Source organism: Hyperolius riggenbachi, chromosome 10, assembly GCF_040937935.1.
Source record: "Hyperolius riggenbachi isolate aHypRig1 chromosome 10, aHypRig1.pri, whole genome shotgun sequence".
NCBI classification, from domain to species: Eukaryota; Metazoa; Chordata; class Amphibia; order Anura; family Hyperoliidae; genus Hyperolius; species Hyperolius riggenbachi.
The window spans coordinates 260,741,617-260,758,819 of NC_090655.1; the positions used below are offsets into that span (position 1 = coordinate 260,741,617).

Sequence of the window (17,203 nt, forward strand, 5' to 3'; positions counted from 1 at the left end):
TAATACTGCCGAATGGCAAATACTACAGCAGATTGAAAAAACTGCAAGTAAAAGGGAGGTCATAGTTATGGGGGATTTCAACTATCCAGACATTGATTGGGATATTGAAACTACTCATTCCAATAAAAATGGCAGATTTCTGTCAACACTACAGAACAATTGACCAGATAAAAGACAAGATACTGTATCAAATGTGCAGGTTCAAGAACATTTGGGGAATAGTGATCACAACATAACGTTTGATCTGGTGATTGATAGGTCACAGAACAGCGGAACATCTAAAACTATGAAGTTTAGAGAAGCAAAGTTAAGTCAACCCAGGCAGGCACTAAGTTTGGTGGACTGGGATAAAATAATACAAGGGAAGAACACTGAAGGAAATATCCCATATGGAAACAAAATGTCTAGGAATAACAAAAAATGCCTCTTTGGATGAATGGAAAGGTTAGAGATAAAATGAAGTGGAAAAATAATGCTTATAAGGTCTTAAATCAGGAGGGGACCGGGGCTGCATTAAGCAATTATATGGTGTGCAATAAAAGTTGTAATAAAGAAATTAGGCTGGCAAAGATTGAAACTGAAATTCAAATCGCTAGAGATATCAAATCTAACCCAAAGAAGTTTTAATATTAATTTATTAAATTAATTTTAATAATAAATATTCAATGCAGGAAGGAGTGAAGGCAAGACTAAATAAAATAAAAATGGATAAGGCACCTGGCCCAGATGGCATGCATCCTCGGGTCCTAAGGGAATTAAGTTCAGCTATTGATAAACTCCTTTATCTTATCTATTTGTGACTCCTTTTCAACTGGCAGAGTTCCAATAGACTGGTGTACAGCCCACGTTTTCCCATTATTTAGAGTGACACTGAAGCGGAAAAAAATGTATGATATAATGAATTGGTTGTGTGGTACGGATAATTAACCATTTCTGCCGCCTGGACATGATCCTCACATCCAGGCGGCTGTCGCAATACTGATGCGTGCTCCCGTGGGCGATCGCGGGCACGCCCGCGCGCCCCCGTGCTGCCCCCTGGTAGCCCAGGGGTCACTTAATAGGAACATGGTTCCTGTTAATTGATCCGAGTCCCCAGCAGAAAAACTGATGGCTTGTCATAAAAGGCCTCGGTCTTTCTGAAAAAACAAAAACAGTTTCCGTCCTCTATATGCTTCCGAGAAGCTAGGAGGACTGGAAAAATAAACAAACTCACTGTGGCCATCTTGTGGCCAAATAGTAAACTACATCTACATACTTTTTTAGTACAAGACCCACATATTACATTTAACATTAACTGTTTATTTCCCACACCAAAAATTACCCAAATAAAATGTTTAATGAAAAAAAAAAATTACAATGAAACAAAAAAACAAAAAACATAAATAGTTACTTAACCCCCCTGGCGGTTTGCAAAAAATCCGCCAGGGGGCAGCAAATCTTTTTTTTTAATTTTTTTTTTTTTTTTTTCATGTAGCGAGACAAAGTCTCGCTACATGATAGCCGCTGCTCAGCGGCATCCCCCCAGCCCCTCCGATCGCCTCCGGCGATCGGAGATCAGGAGATCCTGTTCAAAGAACGGGATCTCCTGGAGGGCTTCCCCCGTCGCCATGGCGACGGGCGGGATGACGTCACCGACGTCATCGACGTCGTGACGTCAGAGGGGACTCCGATCTGCCCCATAGCGCTGCCTGGCACTGATTGGCCAGGCAGCGCACGGGGTCTGGGGGGGGGGCGGCCGCGGCGAGAGGAATTGCGGCGGATCGGCGGGTAGCGGCGGCGATCAGATGCTACACGCAGCTAGCAAAGTGCTAGCTGCGTGTAGCAAAAAAAAAATTATGCAAATCGGCCCAGCGGGGCCTGAGCGGTGCCTCCCGGCGGCATAGCCCGTGCTCAGCACGGGCTTACCGCCAGGGAGGTTAAGGGTCTGAAATTTTTAAATATGCATATGAAGAGGGTATATTACGACCATTTTTTAAATTATAAGCTTGTAAATAGTGATGGACGCAAAACTGAAAAAAAAGGCACCTTTATTTCCAAATAAAATATTGGCACCATACATTGTGATAGGGACAAAATGTAAATGGTGTAATAACCAAGAGAAATGCGCAAATAAAATACATAGGTTTTAATTATGGTAGCATGTATTATTTTAAAGCTATAATGGCCGAAAACTAAGAAATAATGACTTTTTTTCAATTTTTTTCTTACTTTTCCTGTTAAAATGCATTTAAAAAAACAATAATTCTTAGCAAAATGTACCACCTAAAGAAAGCCTAATTAGTGGCGGAAAAAAACAAGATATAGATCAATTAATTGTGATAATTATTGATAAAGTTATTAGCGAATAAATGGGAGGTGAAAATTGCTCTGTTGCATAAGGTGAAAAATCCCTGCGGGCTGAAATGGTTAACAGAACATTAGTAGCAAAAAAAAATTGAGTCTCATGTTTATTTTCAGTTATATGGTTTTTTTTTATAACATTGCATCATTCTCTAATATTTGCAATTTACACACTATGCTCAGCACTCTAAATCAGGGGTCCCCAACCACCGGGCCGCGGCCCACTGCCGGTCCGTGGGCAGTTTCCAGCTGGGCCGCAGCGGGTCTGGCCTCTCGCCCCCCTCCCCCCGCGGCCGCCGCTCCTGTCACCTTATGAGCTGGCGGCCGCTTCCTGTCACAGATTCCCCGTAGCCGCTCAGAGGAGTGCAGCATCTCCTATTACAGCAGCGCTTCCTGCGCAGCTGCTGTAAGGAGGGAAGGAAGCGGGGCAGTGGCTTCCTGTAGCGGTGATCGTCGTTACCATGGAAACCGCTGTCTCGCTACCTTACAGCAGCCGTGCGACGCGCTGCTGTAAATAGAAGATGCTGCACAGAGGAGAGCGGCTAAGGGAATCTGTGACAGGAAGCGGCCGCCAGCTCATAAGGTAACAGGAGCGGCGGCCGCGGGGGGAGTGGACTACACTGGGGCACTATACTAGCTATACTGGGCACTATACTAGCTGCACATGGGGCACTATACTAGCTATACTGGGGCACACTGGGCACTATACTAGCTATACTGGGGCACACTGGGCACTATACTTGCTACACTGGGGCACACTGGGCACTATAATAGCTATCCTGGGGCACTATACTAGCTATCCTGGGGCACACTGGGCACTATGCTAGCTATACTGGGGCACACTGGGCACTATACCAGCTATACTGGAGCACATGGGGCACTATACGAGCTATATTGGGGCACTATACTAGCTATCCTGGGGCACACTGGGCACTATACTAGCTATACTGGGGCACACTGGGCACTATACTAGCTATACTGTGGCACACTGGGCACTATACTAGCTATCCTGGGGCACATGGGGCACTATACTAGCTATCCTGGGGCACACTGGGCACTATACTAGCTATCCTGGGGCACATGGGGCACTATACTAGCTATACTGGGGCACACTGGGCACTATACTAGCTATACTGGGGCACACTGGGCACTATACTAGCTATACTGGGGCACACTGGGCACTATACTAGCTATCCTGGGGCACATGGGGCACTATACTAGCTATCCTGGGGCACACTGGGCACTATACTAGCTATCCTGGGGCACATGGGGCACTATACTAGCTATACTGGGGCACACTGGGCACTATACTAGCTATACTGGGGCACACTGGGCACTATACTAGCTATACTGGGGCACACTGGGCACTATACTAGCTATCCTGGGGCACATGGGGCACTATACTAGCTATACTGGGGCACATGGGGCACTATACTAGCTATACTGGGGCACACTGGGCACTATACTAGCTATACTGTGGCACACTGGGCACTATACTAGCTATCCTGGGGCACATGGGGCACTATACTAGCTATCCTGGGGCACACTGGGCAGTATACTAGCTATCCTGGGGCACATGGGGCACTATACTAGCTATACTGGGGCACACTGGGCACTATACTAGCTATACTGGGGCACACTGGGCACTATACTAGCTATCCTGGGGCACATGGGGCACTATACTAGCTATACTGGGGCACATGGGGCACTATACTAGCTATACTGGGGCACACTGGGCACTATACTAGCTATGTCAAAAGGAGGTGGAGAAAAGGCTTAAACCACCAGCACCCACCGCACCACCAGGTACCCCACCTTTGTTTGAATTCATCCATTGTGCCAGCCAGCAACGTTTTGTACTTTTTGTATGTGTTTTACTCACGTCTGAGAAATAAACCATCAGCTATTTTGCAGTGCCGGTTCCCTCCGCTTTTTCATTTCTCTGCCACTCTACTATACTAGCTATACTGTGGCACACTGGGCACTATACTAGCTATCCTGGGGCACATTGGGCACTATACTTGCTGTCCTGGGGCACTATACTAGCTATACTGGAGCACATGGGGCACTATACGAGCTATATTGGGGCACTATACCAGCTATACTGGGGCACATGGGGCACTATACTAGCTATACTAGGGCACATGGGGCACTATACTAGCTATACTGGGGCACACTGGGCACTATACTAGCTATACTGGGGCACTATACTAGCTATACTGGAGCACATGGGGCACTATACTAGCTATACTGGGGCACTATACCAGCTATACTGGGGCACATGGGGCACTATACTAGCTATACTGGGGCACTATACTAGCTATACTAGGGCACATGGGGCACTATACTAGCTATACTGGGGCACACTGGGCACTATACTAGCTATACTGGGGCACACTGGGCACTATACTAGCTATACTGGGGAACACTGGGCACTATACTAGCTATACTGGGGCACACTGGGCACTATACTAGCTATACTGGGGCACACTGGGCACTATACTAGCTATACTGGGGCACACTGGGCACTATACTAGCTATACTGGGGAACACTGGGCACTATACTAGCTATACAGGGGCACACTGGGCACTATACTAGCTATCCTGGGGCACATGGGGCACTATACTAGCTATACTGGGGCACACTGGGCACTATACTAGCTATCCTGGGGCACATTGGGCACTATACTAGCTATCCTGGGGCACTATACTAGCTATACTGGAGCACATGGGGCACTATACTAGCTATCCTGGGGCACCATACTAGCTATACTGGGGCACTATACAAGCTATCCTGGGGCACATGGGGCACTATACTAGCCATATTGGGGCACACTGGGCACTATACTATCTATACTGGGGCACACTGGGCACTATACTAGATATCCTGGGGCACTATACTAGCTATACTGGGGCATACTGGGGCACTCACTAGATTAGCTATACTGGGGTACACTGGGGCACTATACTAACTATACTGGGTCACTATACTAGGTCACTATACTAGCTATACTGGGGCAACTATACTTCGTCACTTTGATACTAATTATACTTGGGCACTATACTAGCTGTACTGTGGTAACTAGACTCCCTATACTGGGGCAACTGTGCTTGCTGTGCCGCCGCTCAACCCATCCTAGTTGCACTTAGTATAGGTCCCCCCAGTATAGGTAGCCAAGAATAGGTACCCCAGTATAGGTAGCCAGCTATAGGTCCCCCCAGTATAGGTAGCCAGGCATAGGTGAGCCAATATAGTTGCCCCCGGTATAGGTTAGATAGGCAGGCGCCCCCGGTATAAGTTAGATAGGTAGGTGCCCCAGTACAGGTTAGCTAGGTGGGTGCCTCTAATATAGGTAGCCAGAATAGTTGCCCCCAGCATAGGTTTGATAGGTAGGTGCCCCCAGTATAGGTTAGTTAGGTAGGTGCCTCCAATATAGGTAGCCAGTATAATTGCCACCTGTATAGGCTAAGTAGGTAGGTGCCCCCAGTACAGGTTAGATAAGTAAGTGCCCCCAGTATAGGTAAGATAGGTAGCTGCCCCCCCCAGTATAGGTTAGATAGGTAGCTGCCCCCCCCCCCCAGTATAGGTTAGATAGGTAGCTGCCCCCCGTATAGGTTAGATAGGTAGGTGCCCCTCAGTATAGGTTAGATAGGTAGGTGCCCCTCCGTATAGGTTAGATTAGGTAGCTGCCCCCCAGTATAGGTTAGATTAGGTAGCTGCCCCCCAGTATAGACTAGATTAGGTAGGTGCCTCCCAGTATAGGTTAGATTAGGTAGGTGCCCCCCAGTATAGGTTAGATTAGGTAGGTGCCCCCCAGTATAGGTTAGATCAGGTAGGTGCCCCCCAGTATAGGTTAATTAGGTAGGTGCCCCCCAGTATAGGTTAGATAGGTAGCTGCCCCCAGTATACAGTGGTGTGAAAAACTATTTGCCCCCTTCCTGATTTCTTATTCTTTTGCATGTTTGTCACACTTAAATTTTTCTGCTCATCAAAAACCGTTAACTATTAGTCAAAGATAACATAATTGAACACAAAATGGTTTTTATTATTTAGTGAGAAAAAAAACTCCAAATCTACAAGGCCCTGTGTGAAAAAGTGATTGCCCCCCTTGTTAAAAAATAACGTAACTGTGGTTTATCACACCTGAGTTCAATTTCTGTAGTCACCCCCAGGCCTGATTACTGCCACACCTGTTTCAATCAAGAAATCATTTAAATAGGAGCTATCTGACACAGAGAAGTAGACCAAAAGCATCTCAAAAGCTAGACATCATGCCAAGATCCAAAGAAATTCAGGAACAAATGAGAACAAAAGTACTGTAATTGAGATCTATCAGTCTGGTAAAGGTTATAAAGCCATTTCTAAAGCTTTGGGACTCCAGCGAACCACAGTGAGAGCCATTATCCACAAATGGCAAAAACATGGAACAGTGATGAACCTTCCCAGGAGTGGCCGGCCGACCAATATTACCCCAAGAGTGCAGAGAAAACTCATCCGAGAGGCCACAAAAGACCCCAGGACAACATCTAAAGAACTGCAGGCCTCACTTGCCTCAATTAAGGTCAGTGTTCACGACTCCACCATAAGAAAGAGACTGGGCAAAAACGGCCTGCATGGCAGATATCCAAGGCGCAAACCGCTTTTAAGCAAAAAGAACATTAAGGCTCGTCTCAATTTTGCTAAAAAACATCTCAATGATTGCCAAGACTTTGGGGAAAATACCTTATGTATCGACGAGACAAAAGTTGAACTTTTTGGAAGGTGCGTGTCCCGTTACATCTGGCGTAGAAGTAACAGAGCATTTCAGCAAAAGAACATCATACCAACAGTAAAATATGGTGGTGGTAGTGTGATGGTCTGGGGTTGTTTTGCTGCTTCAGGACCTGGAAGGCTTGCTGTGATAGATGGAACCATGAATTCTACTGTCTACCAAAAAATCCTGAAGGAGAATGTCCGGCCATCTGTTCGTCAACTCAAGCTGAAGCGATCTTGGGTGCTGCAGCAGGACAATGACCCAAAACCCACCAGTAAATCCACCTCTGAATGGCTGAAGAAAAACAAAATGAAGACTTTGGAGTGGCCTAGTCAAAGTCCTGACCTGAATCCTATTGAGGTGTTGTGGCATGACCTTAAAAAGGCGGTTCATGCTAGAAAACCCTCAAATAAAGCTGAATTACAACAATTCTGCAAATATGAGTGGGCCAAAATTCCTCCAGAGCGCTGTAAAAGACTCGTTGCAAGTTATCGCAAACGCTTGATTGCAGTTATTGCTGCTGAGGGTGGCCCAACCAGTTATTAGGTTCAGGGGGCAATTTCTTTTTCACACAGGGCCATGTAGGTTTTAAGTTTTTTTTTTCTCACTAAATAATAAAAAACATCATTTAAAATTGCATTTTGTGTTCAATTATGTTATCTTTGACTAATAGTTAACGTTTTTTGATGAGCTGAAACATTTAAGTGTGACAAACATGCAAAAGAATAAGAAATCAGGAAGGGGGCAAATAGTTTTTCACACCACTGTAGGTTAGATTAGGTAGGTGCCCCTCAGTACAGGTTAGATAGTTAGCTGCCCCCCACAATGGAGGGGGGAGCCGGAGCCACGGGGAGGGCAGCCCGACCTCTCCCTCCCTTCCTCTCCCGGGCCGCCCTCCGTGATCCCCCCTCAGATGCAGAGTGAGCAGGAAGCACTGTATACAACTCACCTCCCTGCGTTCCAATCGCCGCTCTCTTGCCGACAGTCTCCTCTCTGCATACACGCTGATACACACGCTGCTTCCAGCTAAACAGGAAGCAGCGTGTGTATCAGAGTGTATGCAGAGAGGAGACTGGCGACGAGAGAGCGGCGATTGGAACGCAGGGAGGTGAGTTGTATACAGCGCTTCCTGCTCACTCTGCATCTGAGGGGGGGGCATGGAGGGCGGCCCGGGAGAGTAGAGGAAGGGAGGGAGAGGTCGGGCTGCCCTCCCTGTGGCTCCGGCTCCCCCCTCCATTACAGCGCCCCCCTCCCAACAGCGTTGAGGGCGGCGGCACGGCCCGCACAGCCCTAGAAACGGGCATGCTTAGATGCTTTCCTTGCATTGACAGACATCCATGGCTATAATTACTAGGTAATGCCCAGTGGTGTTGATCAAGGGATTTTATCTGATTGCCATCTGGAGTTGGGAGGGAATTTTTTTCCTTTTGGGGCTAATTGGACCATGCCTTATAAGGTTTTTTCGCCTTCCTCTGGATCAACAGGGATATGTGAGGGAGCATAAGGAATTTGGATTTTTGCCAAGGAGCTGTGGTCCTGTCGTGCAATCACCCTTTAATTCTATAAACCTGTGAGTCGGTGGGGCCAGTATATAGTACATAAAGAAAATGCAGACATTAATTGGCCTTAAGCTCCATTTCATCTCGGTTCAATCAGTAATATCTTGATTGCACTTTCAGGAATCAGGTTACAGAAAGGCTCCTTTGAGGAACCATTACACAGTTAGCAATTAAAAACTTTTTCTGCGCAGAAAATTTTATGTTAAAACCACCGGAGCCTACCCACATATCCCCCTGATATTCACTAGGTTTGCGTGCATGGAGTCCGTCCGTAGACACTAAAGCTCCATGCACCCAAACCCAGGCCACCTAGCTGTCATTCAACAGCACACCACCATACACACAGCAGCTGCCCCCCCCCCTAAAAGGGGATTAGTCCTCTTTAAATATTTGCATCAAGCTGCAGCATTATTGTATTAGCCAACAAAGCACGGAAAGGCAGGCTAGTAGACTTCACAAGTTAACCACCTGAGCGGTCTGGACGAGCTCAGCTCGTCCAACACCGCCGGAGGTCGCCGCTCAGGCCCTGCTGGGCCGATTTTCATCAAATAAAAAGCAGCACACGCAGCCGGCACTTTGCCAGCCGCGTGTGCTGCCTGATCGCCGCCGCTCTGCGGCGATCCGCCGCGAGCAGCGGCGAAAGAGGGTCCCCCCAGCCGCCTGAGCCCAGCGTAGCCGGAACAAAAAGTTCCGGCCAGCGCTAAGGGCTGGATCGGAGGCGGCTGACGTCAGGACGTCGGCTGACGTCGATGACGTCACTCCGCTCGTCGCTATGGCGACGATATAAGCAAAACAAGGAAGGCCGCTCATTGCGGCCTTCCTTGTTTATTCTGGGCGCCGGAGGCGATCGGAAGATCGCCTCCGGAGCGCCCTCTAGTGGGCTTTCATGCAGCCAACTTTCAGTTGGCTGCATGAAATAGTTTTTTTTTTATTTAAAAAAAACCCTCCCGCAGCCACCCTGGCGATTTAATCAGAACGCCAGGGTGGTTAAGCAGAGACAGCGCTGCCCAAGCACTATTCCTCCAGCATCATCATCATTAGTTATACTTGCGTTAGTCCATGGGGTTAGCTTCTCTCTGCTATGTGCCACAGCGCTCCTCGCTTCTGGACATCTGATGTTGCTGCTTGGGAGATGGTCACATGATAGATGCCTCCTCCGTCCGGGAGTCCAGGATACTCCAGGTGCCCCTCAGTAATCTGCCCCAATCTCAGCACATCAGTGTCCCTTTGCGGATTGCCTGCGTTTGGCTGCTTTCCCCCATCAGAGACTAACACTCTGTGCCTGCTCTCCCCGGCTAGCTGTGTCTGCGTTAGGCGGCGGGGGACGCTAGATCAGCGTGGAATGGCAGCAGGCTCCTCCCACCGACCGGTTTCGCGTCACATGACGCTTCATCAGGGCGTGGGATTTTATCTGATTACCATCTGGAGTTGGGAAGGAATTTTTTCTTTTTTGGGGCTAATTGGACCTGGCCTTGTAAGGGTTTTTCGCCTTCTTCTGGATCAACAGGGCTATGTGAGGGAGCAGACTGGTGTTTATTTTCTGGTTGAACTCAATAGATGTATGTCTTTTTTCAACCCAAATAACTATGTAACTGCTGCCAGCTGGCCGTCATGTGCGGAAAACACAAAGAATTATCCGCCAAAAACCAGCAGCCATTTTCAGAGAACTCGGGTGTCATCCCTGCCTCACTGTAACAATGTGTGTGAAGCTTGTTCTGATGTCTCTGTATGTGTGATAGTGTTTGTTGTAAATAAAGTTGGTTTTAATGAAAAAGTAAAGTGTATGTGTTTGATTGGTATGGACTGAGCATGTGGAGATATGACATCATATGCACACCTCCCAACTTTTGTAGCCACAAAAAATGGACACTAAGACCCGCCCCTTCCACACCATTAGCTATGACCATTTTGCAGCCATGTGCCCCTTATACAGCCCCTTTGTTTCTACTGGTCCCCCTCCCACACCTAAACCATTCCTTGCTGCCTAGTAACCCCCTCTTCCCCAGTACAGTTTCCCTGCTGGTGGGTTTCCGCTTGCCTCCCCAACAGCTTCCCCCCTCCCTCTCCCACAGCTTCCCTCTTCCCTCTCCCACAGCTTCCCCAGTGGAGGTGGGCTCCTCTCTCTCCCCCCTACAGATTCCCTGGTGGTGGCTGGCTTCCCCTCCCTCCCTCCACAGCTTCCCTGGTGGTGGTGTGCTTCCCCCTCCTTCCCCCCACAGCTTCCCTGGTGGTGGTGGGCTTCCCCCTCCTCTACTTCTTTCCTGTTGGTGGTGGCTCCCACTTTCCGCCTGCACAGCTTCCCTGGTGGTGGTGGGCTCCCGCTCCCTCCTCCACGGCTTCCCTTGTGGTGGTGGGCTTTCCCCTCCTCTACAGCTTCCCTGGTGGTGGTGGTGGGCTTCCCCTCCTCTACAGCTCTCCTTGTGGTGGTGTGCTCCCCCTTCTTGTCTGCACAGCTTCCCTGGTGGTGGTGTTAGTGCCCCCCTCCTGTGCTCCCCCCACTTAGCAGTATAAGTGCAGAGTATGGTGATGTAGAAGCCTTGCATCTCTTACCTCTCCAGCACTGTGAATTCTCCAGCCACTGACCCCCTTAGTGTCCGGCATCTCCATTTCCTCATATCATTATGCGACACACGAGAAGATGCCGGGCACTAGAGGCAGCGGTGACAGGGAGGTTCAAAGTGATGGAGAGGTGAGATATGCGCGGCTTTCATTGCACAATACTCTGCATCTATACTGCACACATAGATCACCTAGAACACACAGTACTGTCACACAGGTGTTAATGTGACATGGTAACAGTACATGCTGATCACACAGCAGGCAGTGACCAGCCTAGGGGTATTGGAACAAATCTAATTTTTTAGGGGGCACATGGACATCACCTACAACACGCAGTACGGTCACACAGATGTTGAGCAGGCCAGACAGTACGGTCACACAGGTGTAAACGTGACATGGTAACAGTACACGCTGATCACACAGCAGGCAGTGACCAGCAAAGGGGTATTGCCACAAATGTCTGCCACACTGTTCTTTTTGGGAAACTGATATCACTGATAAGTCAGTATGGTCGGTGACACGGGTCCTGCTGTAATGCTGTATGAGGGTAACACAGCATGCGTCGTGTCACAAGTGTCAGACACAAAATTACTTTTGCACAGGGCGGCGGGCTGTAACCGTGACACAGCCACACACTATACTGTATATGGTGGTGTTGTGTTGCTACAACACATCACAAGAAAGCAACTACCAATAATAACTACAGCAGGGTTAATGTCTCTGTCAGTCTTTAAAAGGATTTTTGTGGTTAGGAAGAGTCCTCAAATGGACTATTGGGGGGTCTCCTAGTTGGTGAACTGCAAGTAGCAGAGCAGCTAGGAAGCAGATATACAGAACAATATTGCAATTCAGCCCCTCTAACACTGTCCCTGTATCAGCAGCAGCAGCTCCTCCCGCCACACTGACTGCTACACAGCACTATATCACACTACAGCCTCTCTAACACTGTCCCTGTATCAGCAGCAGCAGCTCCTCCCCCTACACTGACTGCTACACAGCACTATATCACACTACAGCCTCTCTAACACTGTCCCTGTATCAGCAGCAGCTCCTCTCCCGACACTGACTGCTACACAGCACTATGTCACACTACAGCCTCTCTAGCACTGCCCCTGTATCAGCAGCAGCTCCTCTCCCGACACTGACTGCATGCCAATTTAATGCAAATGTGCAATGAAGATAAGGGAATTGGTCGGCACCTGATGCTACTTTGCAGCCTATGGGGGTGAGGGGGTGGGGGGTCAGGTGACTTACTGTGCCTCCAGACAACCAGACACCAATCGTAGAACCAATCAGAAGGAAAAGTCGGGGAACCAGATAAGCTGCAGATCACCACTTTATTTCTTCCCCCATCCAAACGTACTGATAAACAAAAAACACAGCGTTTCACAAGACTAGCTCGCTTCCTCAGAGACCAGATGATCTGCAGCTTATCAGGGGTCCAGACTTTTCCTTATGATTGGTTCTACAATTGCTATATGCAAATGTGCAGCTGCTGGTTCATTTCTAATCTGCATAAACTTTGCATCAACTTGGAATTCTGAGCAGCTCACTGACCATCCCTAATGATAATTCTTCCTCCCCTCAGAATTCTCTAACAGGAAGTGATGATGTTTCTCTATTTGCAGCGCGGAGTCCCAGCATCAGGAATCTCTCAGAGACTCGTCTTTCTGTATCCATAGACTGTACAACGGATGATGATGTCACTGGACAAGAGTCTCCTGCAGAGATCCTGGTTGCCGATCAAGAGAGATCGCACACTAGAGAGAAGCCCTTTTTATGTGCTGAGTGTGGGAAATGTTTTGTATCCAAAGCAAGCCTTCTATATCATGAGAGATCTCACACTGATGAGAAGCCCTATTCATGTGCTGTGTGTGGAAAATGTTTTGGGCATAAAGGACACCTTTTAAGACATGAGAGATACCACACAGGTGAGAAGCCCTTTTCATGTGCTGAGTGTGGGAAATGTTTTGTTCAAAAATCAGATCTTGTTGTTCATGAGAGATCCCACACAGGTGAGAAGCCTTATTCATGTAGAGAGTGTGAAAAATGTTTTGTATCCAAAGCAGGCCTTCTATATCATGAGAGATCTCACACAGGTGAGAAGCCCTATTCCTGTGCTGAGTGTGGGAAATGTTTTGTATCCAAAGCAAGCCTTCTATATCATGAGAGATCTCACGCAGGTGAGAAGTCCAATTCATGTGCTGTGTGTGGAAAATGTTTTCGGCGGAAAGGACACCTTTTAAGCCATGAGAGATCCCACACAGCTGAGAAGCCGTTTTCATGTGCTCAGTGTGGGAAATGTTTTCGGCGGAAAGGACACCTTTTAAGCCATGAGAGATCCCACACAGCTGAGAAGCCGTTTTCATGTGCTGAGTGTGGTAAATGTTTTGGATTGAAAGGAAGCCTTGTCAAACATGAGAGATTGCACACAGGTGAGAAGCCCTATTCATGTGCTGAGTGTGGGAAATGTTTTGGATGGAAAGAAAGCCTTGTCAAACATGAGAGATCTCACACAGGTGAGAAGCCATTTTCGTGTGCCGAGTGTGGGAAATGTTTTGGGGATAAAGGACACCTTTTAATACATGAGAGATTGCACACAGGTGAGAAGCCATTTTCGTGTGCCGAGTGTGGGAAATGTTTTGGAGAGAAAGGAAATCTTGTCAGCCATGAGAGATCTCACACTGGTGAGAAGCCCTATTCATGTGCTGAATGTGGGAAATGTTTTCGGCGGAAAGGAAACCTTTTAAGCCATGAGAGATGCCATACAGGTGAGAAGCCATTTTCGTGTGCTGAGTGTGGGAAATGTTTTGTAGAGAAAGGAAACCTCGTCAAACATGAGAGATCCCACACAGGTGAGAAGCCCTTTTCATGTGCTGAGTGTGGGAAATGTTTTGGACATAAAGGAAACCTCGTCAAACATGAGAAATACCACACAGTTGAGAAGCTCTTTCCATGTCCTGAGTGTGGGAAATGTTTTGGAGAGAAAGGAGACCTAAAAAAACATGAGCGATCCCACACAGGTGAGAAGCCCTATTCGTGTGCTGAGTGTGGGAAATGTTTTGGAGAGAAAGGAGACCTCAAAAAACATGAGCGAACCCACACAGGTGAGAAGCCCTATTCATGTGCTGAGTGTGGGAAATGTTTTGTGCAGAAAGGAAACCTTGTAAGCCATGAGAGATCCCACACTGGTGAGAAGCCCTATTCATGTGCTGAGTGTGGTAAATGTTTTGAACGTAAATCACTGCTTGTGAGACACGTGTGTTGAATGTGGGAAATGGTTTGACCATAAGTTTTCTTTTCCAGTGTTTCTTTTACTTCTTGCAAAGCGCACATGGCAGCATTTGTACACTGAATCTCGAGGACTCTTTCATGCGGTGCATTGGATTGTTGCTGCTCTTTGACTGTCTATAGTACAGACCAAAAGTTTGGACACACCTTCTCATCCAAAGAGTTTTCTTTATTTTCATGACTATGAACATTGTAGATTCTCACTGAAGGCATCCAAACTATGAATTAGCACATGTGGAAGTATAGTACATAACCAAAAAGTGTGAAAGAACTGAAAATATGTCATATTCTAGGTTCTTCAAAGTAGCCACCTTTTGCTTTGATTACTGCTTTGCACAATCTTGGCATTCTCTTGATGAGCTTCAAGAGGTAGTCACCTGAAATGGTCTTCCAACAGTCTTGAAGGAGTTCCCAGAGATGCTTCGCACTTGTTGGCCCTTTTGCCTTCACTTTGCGGTCCAGCTCACCCCAAACCATCTCGATTGGGTTCAGGTCTGGTGACTGTGGAGGCCAGGTCATCTGGCGCAGCACCCCATCACTCTCCTTCCTGGTCAAATAGCCCTTACACAGCCTGGAGGTATGTTTGGGGTCATTGTCCTGTTTAAAAATAAATGATGGTCCAACTAAACACAAACCAGATGGAATAGCATGCCGCTGCAAGATGCTGTGGTAGCCATGCTGGTTCCCTTCAATTTTGAATAAATCCCCAACAGTGTCACCAGCAAAGCACCCCCTCCCCATCACACCTCCTCCTCCATGCTTCACAGTGGGAACCAGGCATGTAGAGACCATCCGTTCACCTTTTCTGCGTCGCACAAAGACACGGTGGTTGGAACCAAAAATGTCAAATTTTGAGTCATCAGACCAAAGCACAGATTTCCACTGGTCTAATGTCTATTCCTTGTGTTCTTTAGCCCAAACAAGTGCTTGTTGCCTGTCCTTAGCAGTGGTTTCCTAGCAGATATTCTACCATGAAGGCCTGATTCACACAGTCTCCTATTAACAGTTGTTCTAGAGATGTGTCTGCTGCTAGAACTCTGTGTGGCATTGTTCTGGTCTCTAATCTGAGCTGCTGTTAACCTGTGATTTCTGAGGCTGGTGACTCGGATGAATTTATCCTCCGCAGCAGAGGTGACTCTTGGTCTTCCTTTCCTGGGGCGGTCCGCATGTGAGCCAGTTTCTTTGTAGCTAAGACAAAGGGACACCGAGAGCCCAATATAGTGTAGTATGCACTGGACAATGTGGAATGTTAGTAAAGTGAGGTAAATATACTCACAAACATGGGTTACCACTAAGGCAACCACTGTGTAGGCGGGTGAGGAGATTAGTCCTGTCCTCACTCAGGATGAAAAGTAGCTCTCTGTAGTACAGGAAAAGTAGGGCTTAGCACCCCTCCACCAGGGGTGGACTTGATATGTAGATAACGGAACAGAGGCGCCAGCAGGATAAAAACATATATTAAAAGTTCTAAAAATGCTATGGAGGTAGCGGTGGACTCACCTCGCGAAAGCAGACACGTAACAACTGTCTGACAGGTATCAAAACATTTATTTATAAATACCCCAAAGGTGCGACGTGTTTCGCAGGCAAACCTGACAGGGCACAGCTGTGAAGTGAAAACCATTTCAGGTGACTACCTCTTGAAGCTCATCAAGAGAATGCTAAGAGTGTGCAAAGCAGTAATCAAAGCAAAAGGTGGCTACTTTGAAGAACCTAGAATATGACATATTTTCAGTTGTTTCACACTTTTTGGTTATGTACTCTACTTCCACATGTGTTAATTCATAGTTTAGATGCCTTCAGTGAGAATCTACAATATGCATAGTCATGAAAATAAAGAAAACTCTTTGAATGAGACGGTGTGTCTGTACAGTATATCAAACTATTTCGACTCCTCGTCAGGCATTTACAGGTTGTGGCATTGGCTGGTTGAACGCTGTGCTACCACATATTGTGCGTTTGTTGAGAGTTTATTTGGTGTTAAATAGGTATCTTGACAGAAAGCCAAAGGAACCTGAAACTTTTCTTCTACTGTGCGGAGAGTATGGAGAGTGCTGGAGTGTGTGCTGCTCCCCCCAGGCCCCTGTAAGCCCCAATGCAAAGCAAATTAACAGACGGCACTAACTGGGATGGATGCTGCGGCTTCCCTGGAAAGTACAACATCAGTAAAATACAATATGTGCAAAAATATTTTGCAAGAAACCAGGGAACTAAACATTCAGCAGTTTCATACTCCTGTGAGGCGTTATGTGATGTCATGTATAGAAATGGTGCATTTGCCTCTGAAGGCACAAACATGTGAAAATACTCTCTTAAAATGTATCATAAAGTGAGGAAATTAGTTGGAGAGGATGGTTCTAACTGTTTGCTGAGTTCCCCACTATGGTGCAATCCGAATTTGTCAGAATTTGCTTCCCTTAGTGAAGGGGGATTCTGGATCCGGAGGGGGGTAAATATATTCACCATTTGTACCATAATAATCATTGTAAATCGTGGTCTCAAATGGTTGTGGAATTTCACCTTCCTAGGCATTCCCGATTCAGGTACTGTCACCTCAGTCCCAGGCACTGTGGAAAGCTGGCTGCTACATAAGGAAAGCCTTATATCCAGGTTCTGCTCCAGTCTTGCTGACTATGAATATGCTCATAGACTAGCTAAGACTGTGGCATTATGGGAGGGATGGGGAGAGATTTCTGGGGA

General features: G+C 47.3%; 1 protein-coding gene across 1 annotated transcript in view; it reads left to right on the plus strand.

Annotated features, from left to right (window-relative positions):
* Positions 1 to 17,203, plus strand: part of LOC137537137 (uncharacterized) — a 134,598-nt gene that overhangs the window by 13,712 nt on the left and 103,683 nt on the right. Inside the window, exon 3 of the mRNA XM_068259267.1 lies at positions 12,841 to 14,471. Within this exon, the coding sequence (XP_068115368.1) occupies positions 12,841 to 14,471 (1,631 nt within the window). The remainder of the gene's footprint in view (positions 1 to 12,840; positions 14,472 to 17,203) is intronic.